Source organism: Sinocyclocheilus anshuiensis, unplaced genomic scaffold, assembly GCF_001515605.1.
Source record: "Sinocyclocheilus anshuiensis isolate Anshui unplaced genomic scaffold, SAMN03320099.WGS_v1.1 scaffold1015, whole genome shotgun sequence".
NCBI lineage: Eukaryota > Metazoa > Chordata > Actinopteri > Cypriniformes > Cyprinidae > Sinocyclocheilus > Sinocyclocheilus anshuiensis.
Genome location: NW_015546029.1, coordinates 1,808,027 through 1,828,574, shown reverse-complemented (window position 1 = coordinate 1,828,574; position 20,548 = coordinate 1,808,027). Strand labels below are relative to the sequence as shown.

Genomic DNA, 20,548 nt, shown 5'->3' with positions numbered 1-20,548 from the left:
ACCTACCCCTAAAAAGTTGCATATTAGTACCTTAAAAAAGTAGTAAGCTACTACTATGAACTTTGTAGGGGTAAATAAGGTACAAAGATGTCCCTTTGAGAGTACTGCACCAGTGTTGTTGTGCCCCTAAAAGCAAAAATATCTGCAGATTCTGGAGGTTGGAGGTGTTGGAAGTTTGCCGAGCATCCCAGGTTGAGAACCACTGATTTTGATGAAGAGGTGGTGTGTGGGTCTTACATTTATCTAGTGCAGCATCATTGTTGGCATCTAGAACTTTGCGGAAAACAAAAGAAATACTGGATTTCTGATTATCTGTGTTCTGAATGTAAAAGGACTGCAACAGCTCCACCGCACTGTCAATGTCCTCACTGCAGAGGGAGAAAAGAGAGTTCATACTTGGTTTCAGTGATTTGAACAAACCCCTTTATAGAGTCAGAAACACTCCATTATAACTTTTGTTAGGGATCCAATATAAAAATAAGATGCCTTTGAAAAAAATCTGAGGAAATTCTATGTTATGAATTTTCTCCATGTGTTCCCTGCAGTACCTTCAAAACGAGGCCTGGATGAAAACCCATGCCTTAACCTCAAGTATTGATCTCATACCACACATCTGTGCTACACACATGAATGATTAATAATTCCAATGGCTGGTGTGACAATTTTCCAAGTGACCAGTCTAATGATTTTCACCTGGTTTACAAAATAAAATAAAAAATGGGTAAAAAAAAACAAAAAAACGGAATATTACTGAAGGAGGGACCAAAGCCATATTTAGTGACCAAAATATAGATTCAGAGGCGGCCCTTTTTTGCATCCGAAAAAGATAACTTTAGTTCAAAGAGTGTAACTAAAGAAAGGCAGGTGGAAAAAAAGCAAGCCCTGACCTTCATTTACAGAACAGTAAGTGCATAAAACTTTCATCAGCCACATTAATATTCCTAGCCCAGCCAAAGATTGTCATTCCCCACCATTCCCAAATTCTTGAGACAGTGCAGGACAGCGGAAGAGCAAAGCGTTCCTCACGGTTGATAGGGCAGCTTCCTGTTAGCACAGCTTCATCCTGTAGGAGTGAACTCTGACCCCCTGGGCGTACCTAAACAATAGTGACACATGTGCTGTGTGCGGCTGAGCCAAACTGACTGGTTAAGAGGCGAGATGGGGGCTCCGGAACCCGGCCACCACATTAGTGCGGCCCATTGTGAATTGTTCAGACTACATAGTCATAGCCATCACAGCAGATTTGAGCCTTTAATAATAATGGGTGGAGAGCGGTGAAGGGGATGGAGGAAAGGTAAGATGAAATTGAGGTGTGAGAAAAGGCCACATTAGCGGACGGTCCTTTGTAGCACAATAAAACTTTGATGACACCAATTTGTAAATCAAGGTCAAACCACAGAAAGGCCACATTTCATTTTATTTACAGAATCAAGGGTGCTTCATAGTTTTTTTGAAGAATTTGTTTTCACAAAAATAACCAAGAAAAGTTTGTGCGGGTTGAATCTAATCTCACCCGCCAGACAGTCTGCTGGTGCTCCCATTGTTAGAAACATTGAGCATGTGGTTCAGAGTTTCTGAGATAACAATACATCTATAATCAAGTCTTTGTCACAGTCAATCACAGTCTTAACCTCTGTGTCATCTGCTTCCCTCCAGCTGCCAGGGATGTGGTGCCAATCTAGCTGTGCATCCACTTTAAAAACATCTGAATGACTGCTCATCTCAAGTATTGTGAGCCGCTCTAGTAGCTGAGCCAATGAGATCTTTTCGACCCCAAACTCTTGAAGAGTGTTTTATTTACTATCAAGCATAAATTGTAGGTCAGATCACTCAAAAAAAGTAAAACAAACATTGCAGTTATGTGACCACTTGAGATAAGCAGTTCATAAGCAATAATAGCAAAGCTTGCTTAAAACAAAAAAACAAAAAACTTACTTTTTAATATGAGCGAGAGCAGCATTGTTGACAAATAACATGCTGGACAGCTTGATGGAGCCTAAAGTCTTCACCAAGGCCTCCACTTCCTGGATGTCCTGTGTGTTTCCTTCACTAGCGAGACCCTGGACCAGTCGAGTGATGGCTAACTGACTGGGCACCTGATCAGCCTGTAACATGCCCTTAAGAGTCCCCAAGGCATCTGTGATTAGGGAGAGATCATGCGGTCAGGTTTAATAAAAAAAAAGTCCTGGAAGAAACTGGGGCGTTCCACAGTATTCATCACTAATGGCTGAACTGGGAGAACAGATCAACTTTGGTACTTGCCTTTCATCTGGCATCTCTTCACCTGAGAGACGATGAGGAGGCTGTTGGCATTGTCACTTAAACTGAATTCAGGAACATGATCAGTGGCACTGAGAAGACAAAAGGAAGATGGGTATTGGTTGAACACAACTGTAGTTTGTGAAATAGCAAAGTGTGTTGTAGGATCAGCTGTTTTTATGAATAATACATGATGTTGTATATGTGTGTTGATGCTGACAGCCATTTCTTCACCGGTCATCTTAAAATTGTGCGCATGCATGTGTGTGAGATAGAACAAATCCAACAAATCTGGATCCTCTCTCCCCTCATTCGCCACTTAAACCTCAATCAAAGTCTTCTTTTTTTTTTATTACCCTCACTGGCCAGATTAATCCGGCCGCCCAATTGAGCATCAGTCGCTGCTCCTTATCTCAACGGCGACTGGCCAACAGCCGCTCACACGGCAGATTGGCCTAGCGACCAGAGTCAGAGTTACTCTTATCAATCCTAAGAAAATCCTTGTGTCCTTCTACTTACTCTCGTCTAGTCCTCTAAGCACTGGACAATTCCATCCCTCGCTTCTCTCTTCCATTCCCAATCCCCTTAATCTGTCCTTAAAGCACCCCGCTGGCCAAGACCAACATCCGGCCAAACATCTGCGTGAAGTCCACCACACACACACATATATATACCTTATATGCAATAAACACACTGCATGTGCTTTTCAATATACTGGCCATTATAATTAACAGTAAAGGAGAGTGAGAGTGAGAGTGAGTGAGTGAGTGAGTGAGTGAGTGAGTGAGAGAGAGAGTGAGAGAGAGAGAGAGTGAGAGAGTGAGTGAGTGAGTGAGTGAGTGAGTGACTGAGTGAGAGAGAGAGAGAGAGAGAGAGATTAACTTTTTTTTCCAGAAGTTGAGTATTCTATGTACTTTCAGACTTTTTATTGTTCGCTTAGCATCATGCTAAAGCCATTCTCTTTTGAAATCAATTGAAAGTTGAATATCCTATACTAAGTGCTGATGACTGGATGTTTATATGATAATTTTCAGTTGAAGATTCACCTCTGAACTCTGGACAATAGGAAACACTGGAGTTTACATTTACAGATTTTATGTACCACTCAAAAGCTTCTAAAGTCTTGAGGTTTAAAGTACGTTTGCAACAACATTCACTGAAAACCCATGAATAAGGTCAGTTAACACCCACCGCAATGCTACTGCGTGATAGCCTGGTACATAGACATTTCTGAATGCTTCCTGAAAGCATGCATAAGATTACAGTGGCGATGGCTTTCTTTGATGAGGATATATAATCAGACATCAGACCTTTATGGATATATCAAAGATCAGCGCAAGCACTAATACATCACAAAGATCTATTACTAATCGGCAAAGGACTGTCATTTTTGCATCTTGTCAAGCTCTCCTGAGAACTCAGAGATTATCTAGCAACTCTGAAAGGGCTTAAACCATAAGACATGTATGTGAGTGTGTGTGTGTGTTCAGCTACAAGGAGCTTATCAGTATTCATCTGTTTCAATTCAAGAAGATTTTCTGATTCTGCAAAATCGGGTACAATGGCTAAGGTCCATGAGCTTAAAACCTGTAATTTAGTAACCTGCAATTTGAAGATCTTCATGCAAATGTAGAGATATTAGATAGTGCGACCCCCACAGACAGACTCACATGTTCTTGACAGCCATGGCATCCTCAATGTTGCCTTTGGCTAGGAGGGCTTTGATGAGGGTATCATATGGAGCAGGGCCGAGGACCATGCCCGTGCTACCTGCTTCCTTCAGCATGTCATAGGCCTCTGAGAATCAGAAACAACAGGCTTAAAGACTACACATAATCTACTCAGACCACTACAGATAATATTGCATATGACCATCCTTTAACCATCCTGAAAATTAATCTTGAGACAGTCACACTAACTTTTACTATAAAGCTACCGTGAAGTAATTTTAAAGCAATTCAACTATGTAAATAAACCTGACTTGACTTAATCTAAGCTGGCAGCACTGTTTCCACAGTCATCCCTGCAAGATTATATTTTTATCATTATTATATCTGAACATTTTTTTGTTACATAAATATATTATCTTATATAAATATACTGTATATAATATTTTATTTAGATTGTTTTACATTATTTTAACTTTTATTTCATTTTATATTTATTTTATTTAAAGCTACACTATGTAACTTTTTGCTGTCTAGTGGCTGAAAAATAAAACTACAAGTTACTTGGGGGAAAGTTGAATGGCGGAAGTACGCTGTTTCCTGGGAAATACGTCCTGAGAAACTCTATGGCTTACCATAGTGATTTAAAGGGAAGATGGTTTCATGATGTACTCGCTCATGATTTGACTTCAAACAAAAAAGTTGCATAGAGAACTAACCTTGAGCTTTGCCCTTCTTGCAAAGAGACAGGACTTTAAGTCTGTAGTCATCAACCGTGGGCTCTTTAGGGGGTGAAGCAGCAACCCTCTTACGAGGGGAAGCCTGAACCACTGGGCTAGATTTGATCTCTTGCTCCAAGAACATCTCAGGCTGACCTTTGACCTTCTCAAACCACACCTACCCATAAAACGGCCACATCATTACATCAATACAGTAATGCTTCCTTAAATTCTGGATAATTCAAGTTTAATTGATTCATGGTCTACAGACATTATCATAGAAGGAGGACAATAAGGACTAAATGTATCTGACCAAAGAAAAAGGTTCAAATACTGAGGGGCGGTGGTTTTCAACTGCCTTTGTTTTAGGAACAAATTTTATATTGGACATTAAGTGGGTTCTTTTACCTCAGGCACCTCGAAAGGCACCTCCTTGTCATTATTTTTCAGGATATCAGCAAGCAAACGCAGGGTCCTCTCTCTTGGAGCCAAATTCTCCTCTTGCATTTTCATCCAGGTTGCCTCAGCCTTTTGCCAGTCATTGGTCTCCTCTGACAAGAAAAAAAAAAAACAACGTCAGTGCAAAGTCGTTACACTCATCCACTTTTTGCAATCTCAGCTCCAACACACAAGACTTACTGCAAAGGCGTAACAAACAGTGGTACATGTCATCTCTGTCACACTCGAACAGCTTGACAGTCATGTCCACCATGTTCTCAAGGGGCTCCATCTGGGGAAAGAGAGATTCAAACAGTGATACACACTCAATTGATCTATAGCAAATCAGTTTTTCAGACACAACGGCAGAGAAACACTGACCTGTTGGGCTGCAATACATTTCTCTGCAAACCACTGCAAACGGGTAGGTCGTGCCCTTAGACCAGGAGTCTGCACATGGGTAAAGAAAATGTATGAGATCTTTAATTAAACAGGTGCAAATCACAAACACTGCACTAATACTAAACAGTGGGCATGAACAATCATGAAAAAGGGGAATATCATTCAGTCGCTTCAACCCGCGGACATGAAAAACAACCGCGGACTTGGGCTACTTTAACACTGTTGCCGCGGGTTGTTTTTCATGTCCGCGGGTTTAAGCAACTCCAATAACATGATATTTATCCCCTGGAATGAGAATTTTAGCAGGGGAACCCCGCCAAAAAACATGTATTTTCTCCCCTGGAACGCGATTTTTAACTGGGGACCCCCTCGAAATGCAATTGGGCTAGTTTTGAATAGCGATTGGGCGGGTTTTCTTGTGAAAACCTGGCAACCCTGATATCAATACAAAGTTACAGTATAAAATTCACTAACTGGTCAAGTTATGCCCAGGTCATATCTCAAAACCAAACCAAACCAAACAAAAAAAACAAAAACAAACAAAACCAAAACACAAAACAAAGAATTGAAAGAAAAAACGAAAGAAAAACAAACAAAGCAAGGCACCTCCTTGTCATTATTTTTCAGGATATCAGCAAGCAAACGCAGGGTCCTCTCTCTTGGAGCCAAATTCTCCTCTTGCATTTTCATCCAGGTTGCCTCAGCCTTTTGCCAGTCATTGGTCTCCTCTGACAAGAAAAAAAAAAAACAACGTCAGTGCAAAGTCGTTACACTCATCCACTTTTTGCAATCTCAGCTCCAACACACAAGACTTACTGCAAAGGCGTAACAAACAGTGGTACATGTCATCTCTGTCACACTCGAACAGCTTGACAGTCATGTCCACCATGTTCTCAAGGGGCTCCATCTGGGGAAAGAGAGATTCAAACAGTGATACACACTCAATTGATCTATAGCAAATCAGTTTTTCAGACACAACGGCAGAGAAACACTGACCTGTTGGGCTGCAATACATTTCTCTGCAAACCACTGCAAACGGGTAGGTCGTGCCCTTAGACCAGGAGTCTGCACATGGGTAAAGAAAATGTATGAGATCTTTAATTAAACAGGTGCAAATCACAAACACTGCACTAATACTAAACAGTGGGCATGAACAATCATGAAAAAGGGGAATATCATTCAGTCGCTTCAACCCGCGGACATGAAAAACAACCGCGGACTTGGGCTACTTTAACACTGTTGCCGCGGGTTGTTTTTCATGTCCGCGGGTTTAAGCAACTCCAATAACATGATATTTATCCCCTGGAATGAGAATTTTAGCAGGGGAACCCCGCCAAAAAACATGTATTTTCTCCCCTGGAACGCGATTTTTAACTGGGGACCCCCTCGAAATGCAATTGGGCTAGTTTTGAATAGCGATTGGGCGGGTTTTCTTGTGAAAACCTGGCAACCCTGATATCAATACAAAGTTACAGTATAAAATTCACTAACTGGTCAAGTTATGCCCAGGTCATATCTCAAAACCAAACCAAACAAAAAAAACAAAAACAAACAAAACCAAAACACAAAACAAAGAATTGAAAGAAAAAACGCAAGAAAAAACAAAATCAAACAAAGCCAAACAAAACAAAAAACAAAAAGCAAAAAGCAAAACAAAGCAATATTGGGGGTGGTACAGACAGAATATAGATTTAGTTGTACAACATGATTATTTTTCATTCAAGCAAGCACTGAATCATGATGCTTTGGTCCACCTACAGTAAATGAGAATCTTCACACACAGAAACGCTCACGCACGCATGCACGCACACGCACACGCACACACACGTCTAAATTCACATTGTCTCTTCTCTTGGAGGAAATTGCACCAGCAGCATCCAAACAGAATTACTCTGCAGCAAATCAGCCTCCAGGCCAAGTTCAAAATCACTCCAGCTTTCCTCAAGCCTAATCTGCTTAGCAAATAAGACCAAAATTGAACCGCTACACATAGTCTCTTTTTTTGTTTTGCTATAAATGTAGGAGCAGCCCCTGGGCCTGATGCATAAAGCCCTGAGGCAAATCTTTCCTTAAGTAAATCCAGGATGATAAGCACCCCCACTCCTCCAATCTTCCTATATACGAAAGCAAATCAACACACACTCACATTCATTTGACCCAAACACACACGCTCACTACACAGCCAATACCCGAAAATCTGGAGTCTGCAAAGACAGAGACAGAATTGTTTTCTTGTTTTTGTTTTTTTTACACAACACAGACACTAAACAATAAATTGGTAAATTCTTTCTCTATCAAAATGTTAAACCTTATATAGTCAATAACAATACTAGAAAATATAAACTAATGACCTGCTGAAGCAATTTTGTGTCATTTTCTGTCATCTGGCTAATGATCATTTTCTACATCCTGTAATCAGAAGTTTCTATGAAGAGAACAGAAAATTAGTCTCGAAAAATCTTTCAAAAATAAAGTGAAAATTAAAAAGTCAATTTTTTTCTGTGTGGTTTGCAACACTGTTATTAAAACGTAGGATATATGTCTATATAAACTTTAGAAAAAGATACACTATAAAGTGTGTTTTTTAGTCAGATACACCTCTGACTTGAGACACTTAAAACAATTTTTCATGCTAGCTTAATTTTTTCATGTTGGATAACAGTTTAAAAAAACAAACAAAAAAACAAACAAACATCTAATCGTTCTCACCAGAAAAAAAAAACATGCTTCATGAAAATAAAAAAAGGGAAACCAAAGTGTACCATATCCATGGCCTTCACAAAGTTACAGTAAACAAAAACTCCCCATTCATTCAGACCTTTGAGCAAAAACAGCCATCATCACACTGAAGATGCCATCATTCTCTCAAACACAGGTCACACACTCAGAAACACTTGCACACAGTGTAACAACCATTTTAATTACACCAAAACCTTAACCAGCATTTCACTTAATTACCACCATTATTAATAATCTGACAATTATAGACAGCACAATCACCTGACCAGCACTCCATCACTGCACTTAAAGTTTCTATTAGAGAGTGGAGTAGAGCTCTGTGTCTGCTAATGCTACTTAGATATCAGTGTTTTTAATTATCCAGCTCTGGATGGAAGAGAGGGTGTGTGGAAAAAGCTCCAGGGAACGAGTGGGGCTTTTGACCTGTCAAGCACAAGGATGCTCGACGAGTTACCATTAAAAGCCAACTTTTAGAGAGTTTATAGTGGGGGGGGGGTTCAGAGGTATAAAACTATTGCAACTACCAGGTGTAGAAAGATATGACAGAGCTTTGTTTTCAATGACTAATAGCATTTATCTAGAGCAGGCCTATTCAACTCTAATATACACCTCCCAATCAAGCCAATCAAGAATTACTTAAAAAAATAAATAGAACAGAACAGATTTTAAAATGGACATAATTGAGCTAATAGTGTGCACAACCACAGATCAACTAAAATTCGATACATTTCCAGCAGTGCCTAATCATTTTCTAGTAATACTGCAAGACGTGGCACAATAGCAGTCAATCAGAGAAAATACTTTGTTTAATATAGTTGCATGAGGCTGGCATTCAGTAATAGAAACTAAGCTGCTGACAAGCAATGAGGTACAAGTCATCTTGTCACAGATGATTTAAAAAATAAAATAAAATAACATATGCATGGAAGAAATGCCAAGCCACAATGGTTATGAATTGATGTCAATGTCAAAATGACCAAATACCAGTGTTGTTATTGTAAACTAAAAAGATTAATTGTTGTTTTTGATAACTGAAATAAAGCTGAAAAAAACAAAAAAACAAAACAAATATAAAATAAAAAACTTCAATGAAAATTCAAAATGTTGCCTTAGTAACTAAAAGAAAAAAGTTTGTTGAAATGACAAAATTACATAAAATCAAATTGAAATAAAAATAAAGCTATATAAAAATATACATAAACCCAAAAAACTAAAATGAAAATGAAAACTGAAAATATAAAAATACAGCGAATTCAAAATATTAATAGAAACTATAGTTGTAATGTATATAAATACCAACATAACACTTCCAAATAGCAGCTAATGTGTCACCTGGACAATACACTGGTTTATCAATTCTACAAATCAGTACAGTTAACAACATGAATAAATATTAGTATTGCCCATAATGAAAGTGACCTGTCTTTGAATACGTGTATTGGTTCAAAACAATAGACAATGGTTACCTATGAGGTAACTCACGAATCTAACAGACATCTAAACTATACTGTGTATTAGTCATGCGACATGAATGATTTTAAACTCATATGACACTGGAGGATGTCCTAAGATGGTATGAGAGCAGTAGAGGATTAGTAAGTTTTAGAAAAATCAAGCAAATGCTTTAAGAGGGATTTTAACTTGCATCCCAAATTAGCCTCTCAAAACAATGAAAGTCAAAGCTGCTTGAGATTGCGGTATCCTGAGGTGACCATTGATAGCTTATCGGCTAAAGTACTGTCCCAGAGGAATTGCTATGATCTGGTGTATATATGAAAAATGGAGCCAAATGGCATGCGCTAGATCTGCAGAGACTGGATATTTTCTTGGTTAAAAGCCCCTGACTGATGGATCTGTAATATCCAAGTTTAGGATTATTTTCATCCATACTGACAACGATACAACAGAATTGGCAGAGATGAGGCTTTGTGGAGGAAAACGCAAAGACAATAAAAAAAAGAAAAAAAAAGAGAAAGCTGCAGAAGCTTGGAAACATAAAACTGCACAGAAAGGTAAAACAACCTCAGACAAAGCCTATGCATGATAGAAGTGGCTTGACTGGAGCTGACATTTCGCCGTACTCCCACATGGCAGCACTGAGGGAGTTGAGTGGTGTCGTATTAGAGCAGCTGGCTAATTGAACATCTAAATGGCTTTGTCAGAGCTGTTTCTCAGTGGAAGTGTAGACTCGTGAGATGCTGCCTTCTGAAAGAACAAGACAGAACACAGCCTAAAGGTATCCCCGAAAGACCCATTCTGGACGAAGCGCTCAAAACACGTCAAGCATCTCAAAATCAGTTACTTCTCGGACAGAGCGCTCACTGAAGGGCTTGATGTGAGAACAGAGACATACTCTGTCTCTCCAGACAGTTAAAGACGTCTACACATGCATCGAAAATCCATCTGAAATGTCTGAAAACTTCACAGTACTGAGACTGAGAAGTTCTGCTGCCAGTTCTACTTTGAGCAGATGCTCTTCTCATTCAATAAAGAAAGACCGCTGGCCTGAGGACAGTGTGAGAGCTCTAGAACTTTTTGCCTTTCAAGATTTCACATTTTTTAATCTGTAATAAAATGATCTAGCTGTCTGGCACAGATTCAGTTTTGATTGCAAGAACTACTTGTGATAGTCTTCTTGGTAATATCAAAAAGAAATGGTTGAAATTTACAATCCAATTAGTATAATGCTTTGCCACATATTCCATTATTTTCCATTTGTAATTTTCCATTATTGCAAAATTAGTCTGTAAATAAAATATAATATTTCTTGAAACGTATGCATATGTATACAGTTAGTTATTTTTACATTTTTCCTCTCCCATTAAAATCTGGAGATTAACCTGGAAACTTCAAAACAAATACTATAACCAAAATAAAAATTATGATGCAAAAGCAAAACATATTCAAAAATATCTATATAAACAAATCCTAAAAACAGTTGACAATATTTTAGGCAATATTATTTTTTAGATTTAATATTTGGTAGTCCAGCTTGGTAAAATATTGTATAAATACCTGTAACTATAATTCATATAGCCACGATGATATTCCTATCTCTATATTAATATATTTCCTAAAAACATATGTATATGTGTGAAAAATATACAAATTACACATTTACAAATAAATAAAACTTAAAAACTACACATTTACTAACTACACTAAATAAATCAATTCAATTCATTAAAAAAAAAATATATAAAAAGAATATGGAAGAGGCATTCAGTTCTGCTCATCTTACTTTCGTGTTAACTTTGGTCATCATTTTCTGTGATGCTATCAAGCCAAAGCCTTGTAATGACAATTAATAATAATAGCAATTGGAATGAGTGCATCGATTCAATATAGTGACAAACAATATCACAATGCTTCAATTTTCCCAGTAAGCTTTGTTTCAAAAACGAGTGGTCTTTGTAGTCGTCATTTTCTCCTTCACACTCACACACACTCTCTCATCCTTTGAAAAAATCCTTGTACCTATTGTCTTGCATGAATGGCATTAGTGTGGCTTTGGAGCCAACCTAATTTAAAAGTGGAAATATCAGTGTGGCCGTAATTAAAGCTGTTAAATAGCTGTGTGGTTTGAACACAATAACAGCAGTCCCACCTCGATGATTTTGCGTGCCTCCTTGTAGCGGCCCGTTTGCAGGAACGCAAAGTAAAGGTCGTAGAGCATCATCATCTCGCCTCGCTCCTGACTCAAAAACTCCACGACTGTTAAATGAAAGAGATATAAGAGAGTGAAGAAACAGTCACATTTGTGTACTCTGATTGAATAGCTTTAAAGAAAGAGACCATGTACACAATCTCATGCAGAGTAAATGTCATCAAAAATGTGGTCAATGGGTTTTCCGTGGCACATGCAGCATGTCTCTCAGAGTGCCGGGTCATCGGGGCCGTAAAGTGGCCCTCCACCGTAGAGGTCTCACTGCCTTGACACTTCAAATCCACTCACCCCCAACACACAGCGCACTTAACCCCTTCACTAACCCTGACAAAGACGGAGACTATTGAAACCGCCATCATCTAGGTTGTCCAACCTGCCCTTTAGTGGGTGGCACTCTTGAAAACACCGAACACACACATTCTACATATGACCATCTCAACAGATCAGAACACGCACAGACAAACTACTTGTGACTAACAAGTGACACACAGAAATGTAATTAATGTGCTGTACGTTTGTGTGTGTGTGTGGGGGGGCGTTACACACCGTTCTGTAATAGCTCAGCATCTCCTTTTTCCACCAGGCCGCAGATGAGGTCGTGGATTTTGGGCATCTGGTTGTATTGTTTATGGACCTCCACAGTGGCATCGAATGCACCTGCATAGTTCCCACTGTAGAAAAACATGACATATTACACCAAAACAGCACTACACATGTGCCAGTATCTTCATGTTGTGATTATTGCTGAAGCTTTTATAGCGGTATTATCATGGTTCAGTGTTTCATTACAAAACAGGCTGAAAGTTTGAAACTTTGTTGTTGATCTTAACAAGTTACATTACTTTTTAAAATACTATTTAAACTACCCTTTACAATTAAAATATCAAAAAGAAAGTAACGTTGAAAAGAACCATGGATATTTTAAAAGAAACTAAATGGACATTTAAACGCACAAAAAAAAAAGAATTAAATATTTAAAAAAATACATATAAAGTTAAATGGTCACATTGTCTTAAGCACAAACATTGAAAAGAAACGGCACTTGTCACAAACTACTTTATTGTTCTTAATGGCAAATTTGAGTTACTTTATTTAACACCAAATTGCCCTTTCAAATTAAATTTTCAAAGTAAATTTGAAAAAAAATAAAAAAAAATTTTTAAATAAACATTGAAAAAATAAAGTTAAATGGTCACTGTCTTAAGCACAAACATTTAAAAAAAAGCACTGGTCACAAACTACTTTGTAGTTCTTAAATGTCAAGTTGTAAGTAGTTTTTTTAAACAATAAAATTACTTTTTCAAATAAAAGATCACAAATAATTTTTAAAACAACCATGCATAATTAAGAAACTAAAAGAACATTTAAATAAATATACAAAATAAAAAATGCATTAAATAAAATATATATATATTTCTAAATAAACACTTCATGGCCATGTGCAACAAAGGTCTTTAGCTTCTTGCAACTTCCTGTGGCTCCCGCCTTCCTCTACAGCCTCCAGTGCCCTCACCCCCAACCGGGCCGCTTGGCAGAATATGGCAACAAAATTAGATCTGCTCTCACCCCTCTCTCGCATCATCTTCCCTCTCTTTACCCCTTTCTAACAAAGAGCTGACAGAGGCCTGACAGAGGAATAAAGCAAAGGAATAGACGAGAAAAACACCACTCCAATCACTCTATTGTGACTGCAGTGGCAGCCATCGAGTGATTGGGTAATTACCACACCAATCACACAGAGGTCAAAGCAGATAGGGCACCGGCAGGAGGGGCGGGTGTGGAGGGAAAGTGAACCGGTGGGGTTTTAACAGGTGTAATCTCAGTAGTGTTTTCAACCTCAGAGATTATACAGTCAGAGAAGGTATATGTGCTGACCTTGGAAGGTGGGTTGAATGGGAGGAGGGAAGGGAGGCATGAGGGAGATGGACAAAAAACAGGGCAGTGATTGAGCTGGAACGTGATGCCAGCTCTTAGGCAATCGCACTTAATTGGAATGAAGAGCGACAATATTATTCATCAAGCGGGAGTCAAGAGCCAATTCAACCACACGCTGGATGATTGCGCAATGCACTTGAGCGAGAGTGAGAGAGAATTTGGACAGTGTTTCATTTGATTAAGGCCCATGTAAAAAAAAAAAAAAGCAAAGGGAGAGAGACTGACAGAGAAACAGAGTCATCCGTCAGTCAACTCTATAATTTCACATTTGTTTTGCAATTTGTTGTCACAAATTACTGATTGTGAATCACAGGACTGTTAGTTACAGCATTTCCTATTCAACACATAATAAATACAGGCCCCAAAAAGTAACACTTAAAAATGTATGAATTTCACTGCATGAGAAAACAAACCAAGTGACATCTGTAAACAAATTATGCTAGACAATTTCTCAGAACTAACTTCACTTTTCTGAGCCTGTTTTTAATAAAAACTGACAATATATTTATTGCTTTACAATCTGATCAACAAGATAAATAAGAAACCTGTTACCTTAAAAATTACAAAAATACAGTTGACCACAGAAGAAAAAAAAAGTTTAATCACAGGCTAATTCAAGAGAAATTCATGAAAAAGAACAAAAAAAAAAAAAAAAAAAGAGATGGCAACGCTTAATTTTCAGCAGCCATTACTCCAGTCTTCAATGTGACATGATTCTTCAGAAATCATTTTAATATGCCAATTTGCTGCTCAAGAAAAATGTATTATCATCATCAAAGTTGAAAACCGTAATATTTTAGTGTAAATCAGGATTCAAAGGAATTTCTTGTAACAACAAAAGTGTTTACTGCCACATTTGATCTAATTAATAATTCTTTTTTTTTTATATATCTTGCTGACTCCAAAAAATATTGCATTTTGAACTTTAATAAGGTCAGTAAAACCTAGGAAACAAAAGGTAGGAAATATTTGACCTTATTTTCACCTGACACTGGAGTATTCTCAGATTATAACGACAGAAGTCAGCATTGAAAACAAACCCTGAACTCAACAGAACTTCTAAACCGTTGTATTTACTGACGAGGCCTGATGGAAGCAGAAATTTATTCAGAACATCACTTGAATATGATGTGACACAGATGTTATGCTTCCCAGCCCCCCAAAGCATAACCAGCATAAAACCAGAAGACTTCTTCACAATTCCCATCAATATGAGATGAGTCGTCCACAACGGCAATTACCCCACCCCCTCCTTCAAAACCCAACCCCCCTTCTCCACCCTCGCCTAACTAAACCCCCCAAAAAAGAATTAACCATGTTGAAGGCTTCATAATTCCCCCGGATACAATTTAGCTGTCAGTGGCGCTCAGGCTTACTGCAACATGTGCATGTCAAGCACTTTCCAGCCAATTAAGTTGAAGGAGAATAAAAAAAGCGAATGCGAGTGCTTTGCGCGAGGAACCTGAAGGATTAGACAAGAAAGCTAATTTCATCCACCCCTCTTCTGAACCTCCACTTCTTGTGACACTCTCCCTACATCCCTGACTCCCATCTCTTTTGTTACCGAGATTGGCACCCATGTTATCACCCTTTCCACTTTTAAAAGAGAATGACTGCTTTTTTATTTCTTTTCCCCTTTACTTTGAAGTGTGTGTGTGTTGGTAGTTAGGCAGGGTTAATGCTCAATGGTTTGACTTGGAATCGAACACATCTATCAAACACAAAACTACAAATGTGGCAATGATTTTTAAATGTAAACGGTCCTGATTTAAACTTTCCAGAAACCGTCCTTCCTCACTATATATGCAAGTGACGCAGATTAAAACAAACATCTGACAGCCTGCGACATCCCCTCCCTCTTTTTAGAGCTCCTGTCCCTCAAAAAATCCCTTCCACAAAAAAGTTCTGGCAATTCCCTTTGTTAGGCTCATTAGAGCCTGAGGATACGGATCGGGAGCGGCGGCTGCTGTTGTCGTGGAGACAGGCTGACGGCTGTCAAGAGTTAATCCCATAGAGAAGTGTTCATTAAGTCATTACAGTTGACATGCTGACGAGACACTGACACACACCGCTTTGTCCTCTTTAGCGCAGCCCAGACCAAAGAGGAGACAGAGACGAGTGCAGAGAGATGGATGGAGAGAACACTGGAGAAGATAAAGAGTCGTCTACAGCAGGGGTGCCAAACTCATTTAAGGTAGAAGGCCGCATTGGACAAATCATCACCATATGTGGGTTGACTTTTTGGTGTATCGATGGTGTGTGTACGCATAACAAATGTGCATCACAACTCCTGTTTCAACTTTTTGCTGCTTTGGGTAAAACCAACAGAGTTTAATAGTAATATCCCTTACCAATATCTCATGACTATATCCAAGTGCAAAATTACTGACAATAATACTGACAAATTTTTTTTTACAAATTAACTGCTAACTAACTTTAATACGTAGTCTTAAACCACAAACAACAACAGAGTTTATATTACAACACAGAGAATATTTTAAAAAATTAATAACAAAAAATAAATCACTTTAAAGTTTTGCTTCCAAGTCAAACTCCAAAAGTGCTAAATTAGTATTAATGTATTACTGTATATCTAATGTTTATCTGCCAAGAGTTATTCAAAATATAATGAATACAGTCTAGTAATGTTACTGTTAAAAGTAAATGAAAAGTTCACACTAAAACTATTTTTTTCGGTAATGACAATAAAATAAAATGACAAAATACAAAGATCAGAAAACAACTTTAAAAGATAACATTAGAAATGTTGCCTTGGCAACTAACTGAAATAAATAAGTAAACAAATTAAAACTGAAATAAAAATGTATTAAATCTCAATAGAAATATTTTAAAATAAATAAAAAATAACTGACAAAAGCACAAAAGTACTTAAACTAAAAGGAAAACTGACAATGATAATAAAATTACATTAAATTGGTCAAATTAAAAAATAATTAATAATAAATAAACTGCATGTTAACTGTATATTTTAGCTAATTTCACTTTCACTAACTTCGCTTTCAGCTACCAATGGACACAGAGTAACATTTTACCATGTTTACATCCATTCTGTAGAATTCAACCACTTTCCACTTCACAAGCATGAATAAATTGAATTTTTTCCCCTAAAAGTCACAGAAAAAAAAAAAGTATCCAAGCAGGCCTGGCTGCTGTGAGCTTTGAGGCTCTCCTCCACTGGAATGTGTGGCTGCCAGTCACAGTGCGCGTGTGTGTGTGTGTATGTGGCATGATGTAAACGTTCACGGTTTATCAGAGTCTCTGCTGAGAGTCGCTCTGATCTCTCCGTATTTGCTCCTTAATGAACCTGAGCTAAATTGGAAACCTTATCGCACACAAGGCAGCAATTAAGGCTTGCACGTGCCAGTGTGGTTGTGGCACTCGAGTGACAGAAAAACAAACAGTCTCGGAGGGGCGCCCAGGAAGCCCGTATGTGTATGTGTGCGTTGACACTAGCGCTATCAGTGAAGGTGTAGTGCCAACCTCAATATCCCACAGCGGGGAGGGGGAAAGGCACTTACGCAGTGCACCGCATGGCACAGGCAAATCCAGTAATTAGCACAGGGTGCATAATTAACATGCAAATTAGTTGATCTGCTTAAAAGCCGCTCTTACAAATAGACCTGAATGGATGGGGGGGCGGGAAAGAGGGGCCGAACTAGTGGAAGTTAATTCCTTTTCCCACCATGCTGCATTTTGCTATAAGGTAATGGCAGATTATATGAAATGAACAGTGAGACAACAAGCTTAGGGAGGAGTGGAACTCTGCCCTTTACAATCTGACATTGTTATTAATGTTTGTTTTCAGATTATATTCATGTTGTTTCCAAACTCACTACTTGGCTGAGGTCCTCTTATAATGCTAGTCAAGGTTTCTTGCACCAAAACAGTCGTAATTAAGTTATACTGTACACAATCACTTTCCACCCTCTGTCTGGCACTTTTTCATTATGGCTTCTGTGTAAATGAACTCTTTGCATGTGAAATGAATTACAGCACATATTTACAGGTTAAAAATAATAGTGTAGCGCCAATGGCAAAACTGTTAAATAAATGTCAGGCATTCTCTTCTAAAACTGGGATCCTTCAGAAGGGTGTGCAAAGTTGTAGGTGCTACACACAGACAGGAACAGCGAAAAGTTGAGCAAGTTTCCAAAGTTTTACCAACTCACCTCTCCAGATAGCAAGTGATGAGGGGTGAGCAGAGGTTACTGGATGGTTTGGCCAGGCCCAAAGTGAAGATCGCCTCCTGGAGGCGTCGAATACTGTTGGCATCTCCTTTCATCGCAGCGGTATTCATCGTGAGGGTGAGCAAACTGATTGTGCCGTCCCTTAACTGCACATCCTTCTCCTTCATCTCCTTCAGCATATCGATCGCCTCTGCATGACATCAGAATGAGAGAAAGAGAAATATAGATTAGCCAAAATATCAATGATGGCCTAGAGGTGGTAAGACATTTTGACTAGTTATCCAACAACCAACCAACTGTTGGATAACAGTCAACTCTATGTAGATTCAACAACTTTTTGGAGTGGGTTGACAATCCTAATCGATTTTAAAAGAATGAAATTTTACAATTTAATGCTTGAACCCTCTACATGCAACTAGTTACATGGTATGCAACGAATGTATGGTTACTTGGTACCCAGGGCGCAGTTTCATAAATCGCAAGTGCATACAAAGGTTTAACCGACTCGTTGACTGATCCACAGACTTGAGATTATTTGTATATCTGTACGCTTAGCTGTACCCCGATGGGTCGGTGCCAGATGAGAGAGTGCAAGAGAAAGAGCGAGAGAGGGGAAGAGGTGATAAAAACCCCCTTAGATAATTTCATGTGGGGAAAACAAACCGCTATTAAAACAACATTTTACACCCAGCGGGGATGCAAATGCTGCCGTATAATGCCAATTCGCCGCTAATTACTACTTGCATTTCTAAACGAGACTACAGTTACGGAGGCCCCCACAATAGTAGGCTTTTTTTTTTTCACGGTTCCCTGCGAAAGCATGCCAGGAAATTATAGGTGTGCGGCGAGTGCCCGGCGTGAACTCGGCGGGCTCTGGTCGTGGATACGGTGCAGCTTTGCTACCGTAATGGAGGCTTTTTACTGGGCGATGCTCCCATCTGGCAGAGGGGAGAGGGTCCACCTCCACAGCTGCTCTGTCACCAAGCCAGATAATTAAGATGTGTTTACGCGCTGTTTAGAGGCTAGCTAATGGGCTGATACCGATAGGGCCTGTTTGCACTGGCGATACTAATCATCTAGAACCGAGAGAGAGCGACACAGAGAGAGAGAATGAGGATACCATCATCACAGCTGTGTGCATGTGGGAGTCAGCGCTGGCCACAGGCAGTCAGGCAAACTCCCAAATTCCCATGACTCACAGCAGTACTGCTGTTCATCTCCATTTCTTCATAGCGCTTAGGTAAAGTAGATAAAGTGCTAGTTTTCGTGCCATTAGCAAATTGCAAAAATTACCATTTCTTGAACACTTATTGTCTTCCATTGGTTGATAAACAGTCCCACCCAAAACTTTATTGCTTGAGTAATTATTGCTGTTTCAGGATACTTAAAAAGCAATGTTTTGATAGCACAAAAGTATTTACACTTTCCTTGGAAAGTATGAATTATATCAGTTTAATTTGAACATTTATTTTTTGTTTCTATAAACTGTCAAGAGTGTTTAGAACTTTCACAATTATACAAGAACATATGGGTACACAAATGCCACTATAATATCACTGAAGGGAAAAAAATAAGTCAAAATTAATAAAATTTATATGTAGAATATTTTTTATTTTGAATATTTTTAAAATGTAATACTTTAATATGCAGAACATATTTTAAATGAAAAATAATGATTAAAAACAAACAAATCACTTTTGAGGGTGAAATATGTAATTTCTATAGCATCACCAAACAGAATTGCAATTATATTTACTAATTCATACAAATGTTTTAAGCACTGCCCATTTGAAAGATGTTTTTAAAATAAATTTATACTTTTATTAAGCAAGGATGCATTAAATTGATCAAAAGTGACAGTAAAGACATTAATAATGTTACAAAATATTTCTATTTCAAATAAATGCTGTTTTCTCCTAGTTCTATTAATCAAGACTTCCTATTAATCATTACACAACATTAAACAGCACAACTGTTTTCAACAATGATAATAATAAGAAATGTTTCTTAAGCAACAAATCAGCATATTAGAATGATTTCTGAAAGATCATGTGACACTGAAGACTGAAGTAATGATGCTGAATCTTCAGCTTTGCATCACCGGAATAACATTTATTTTAAATTGTAATATTTGACAATATTACTGTATTTTTGTATAAATCAACCTACAAATACCCACTTATAGTTGCATATTAAACTGTCAATTTCAGTAGGAAAAAAATCCCTCACCTTTACCCAACAAGTATCCCTACAGTGTTTGACGATAACAAGGACCTCAAGTATGGAGAGTAACAGTATGCGTATGGAAATATACAATGTAGGCCGGCCTACAGCAACACAGTTCACTTCAGTCTCCACACACACGCACATACACTCAAACAGAGACAGCCAGCTTGTTTTAGCCCACAAATTCCAATCTGTCACTTCATCACCCTGCAATTTTTGTCCTGTTGTTATGCAAATCCAGCGCAGCGCTCCGTACTGTCAGGAAAAGTGATGAGCCAAAAGGAACAG

At 38.4% G+C, this 20,548-nt stretch overlaps 1 protein-coding gene across 1 annotated transcript in view; it reads right to left on the bottom strand.

Moving 5' to 3' along the window:
* lrpprc (leucine-rich pentatricopeptide repeat containing) overlaps nt 1–20,548 on the bottom strand; it is a 56,879-nt gene that overhangs the window by 7,374 nt on the left and 28,957 nt on the right. The window contains exons 23-33 of the mRNA XM_016499851.1: nt 18,017–18,224; nt 12,438–12,562; nt 11,832–11,938; nt 6,482–6,550; nt 6,302–6,392; nt 5,054–5,196; nt 4,646–4,823; nt 3,930–4,056; nt 2,263–2,351; nt 1,936–2,137; nt 238–368 (exon numbers count right to left, since the gene is read on the bottom strand). Coding sequence (XP_016355337.1) covers nt 238–368; nt 1,936–2,137; nt 2,263–2,351; nt 3,930–4,056; nt 4,646–4,823; nt 5,054–5,196; nt 6,302–6,392; nt 6,482–6,550; nt 11,832–11,938; nt 12,438–12,562; nt 18,017–18,224 — 1,470 coding nt within the window. The remainder of the gene's footprint in view (nt 1–237; nt 369–1,935; nt 2,138–2,262; nt 2,352–3,929; nt 4,057–4,645; nt 4,824–5,053; nt 5,197–6,301; nt 6,393–6,481; nt 6,551–11,831; nt 11,939–12,437; nt 12,563–18,016; nt 18,225–20,548) is intronic.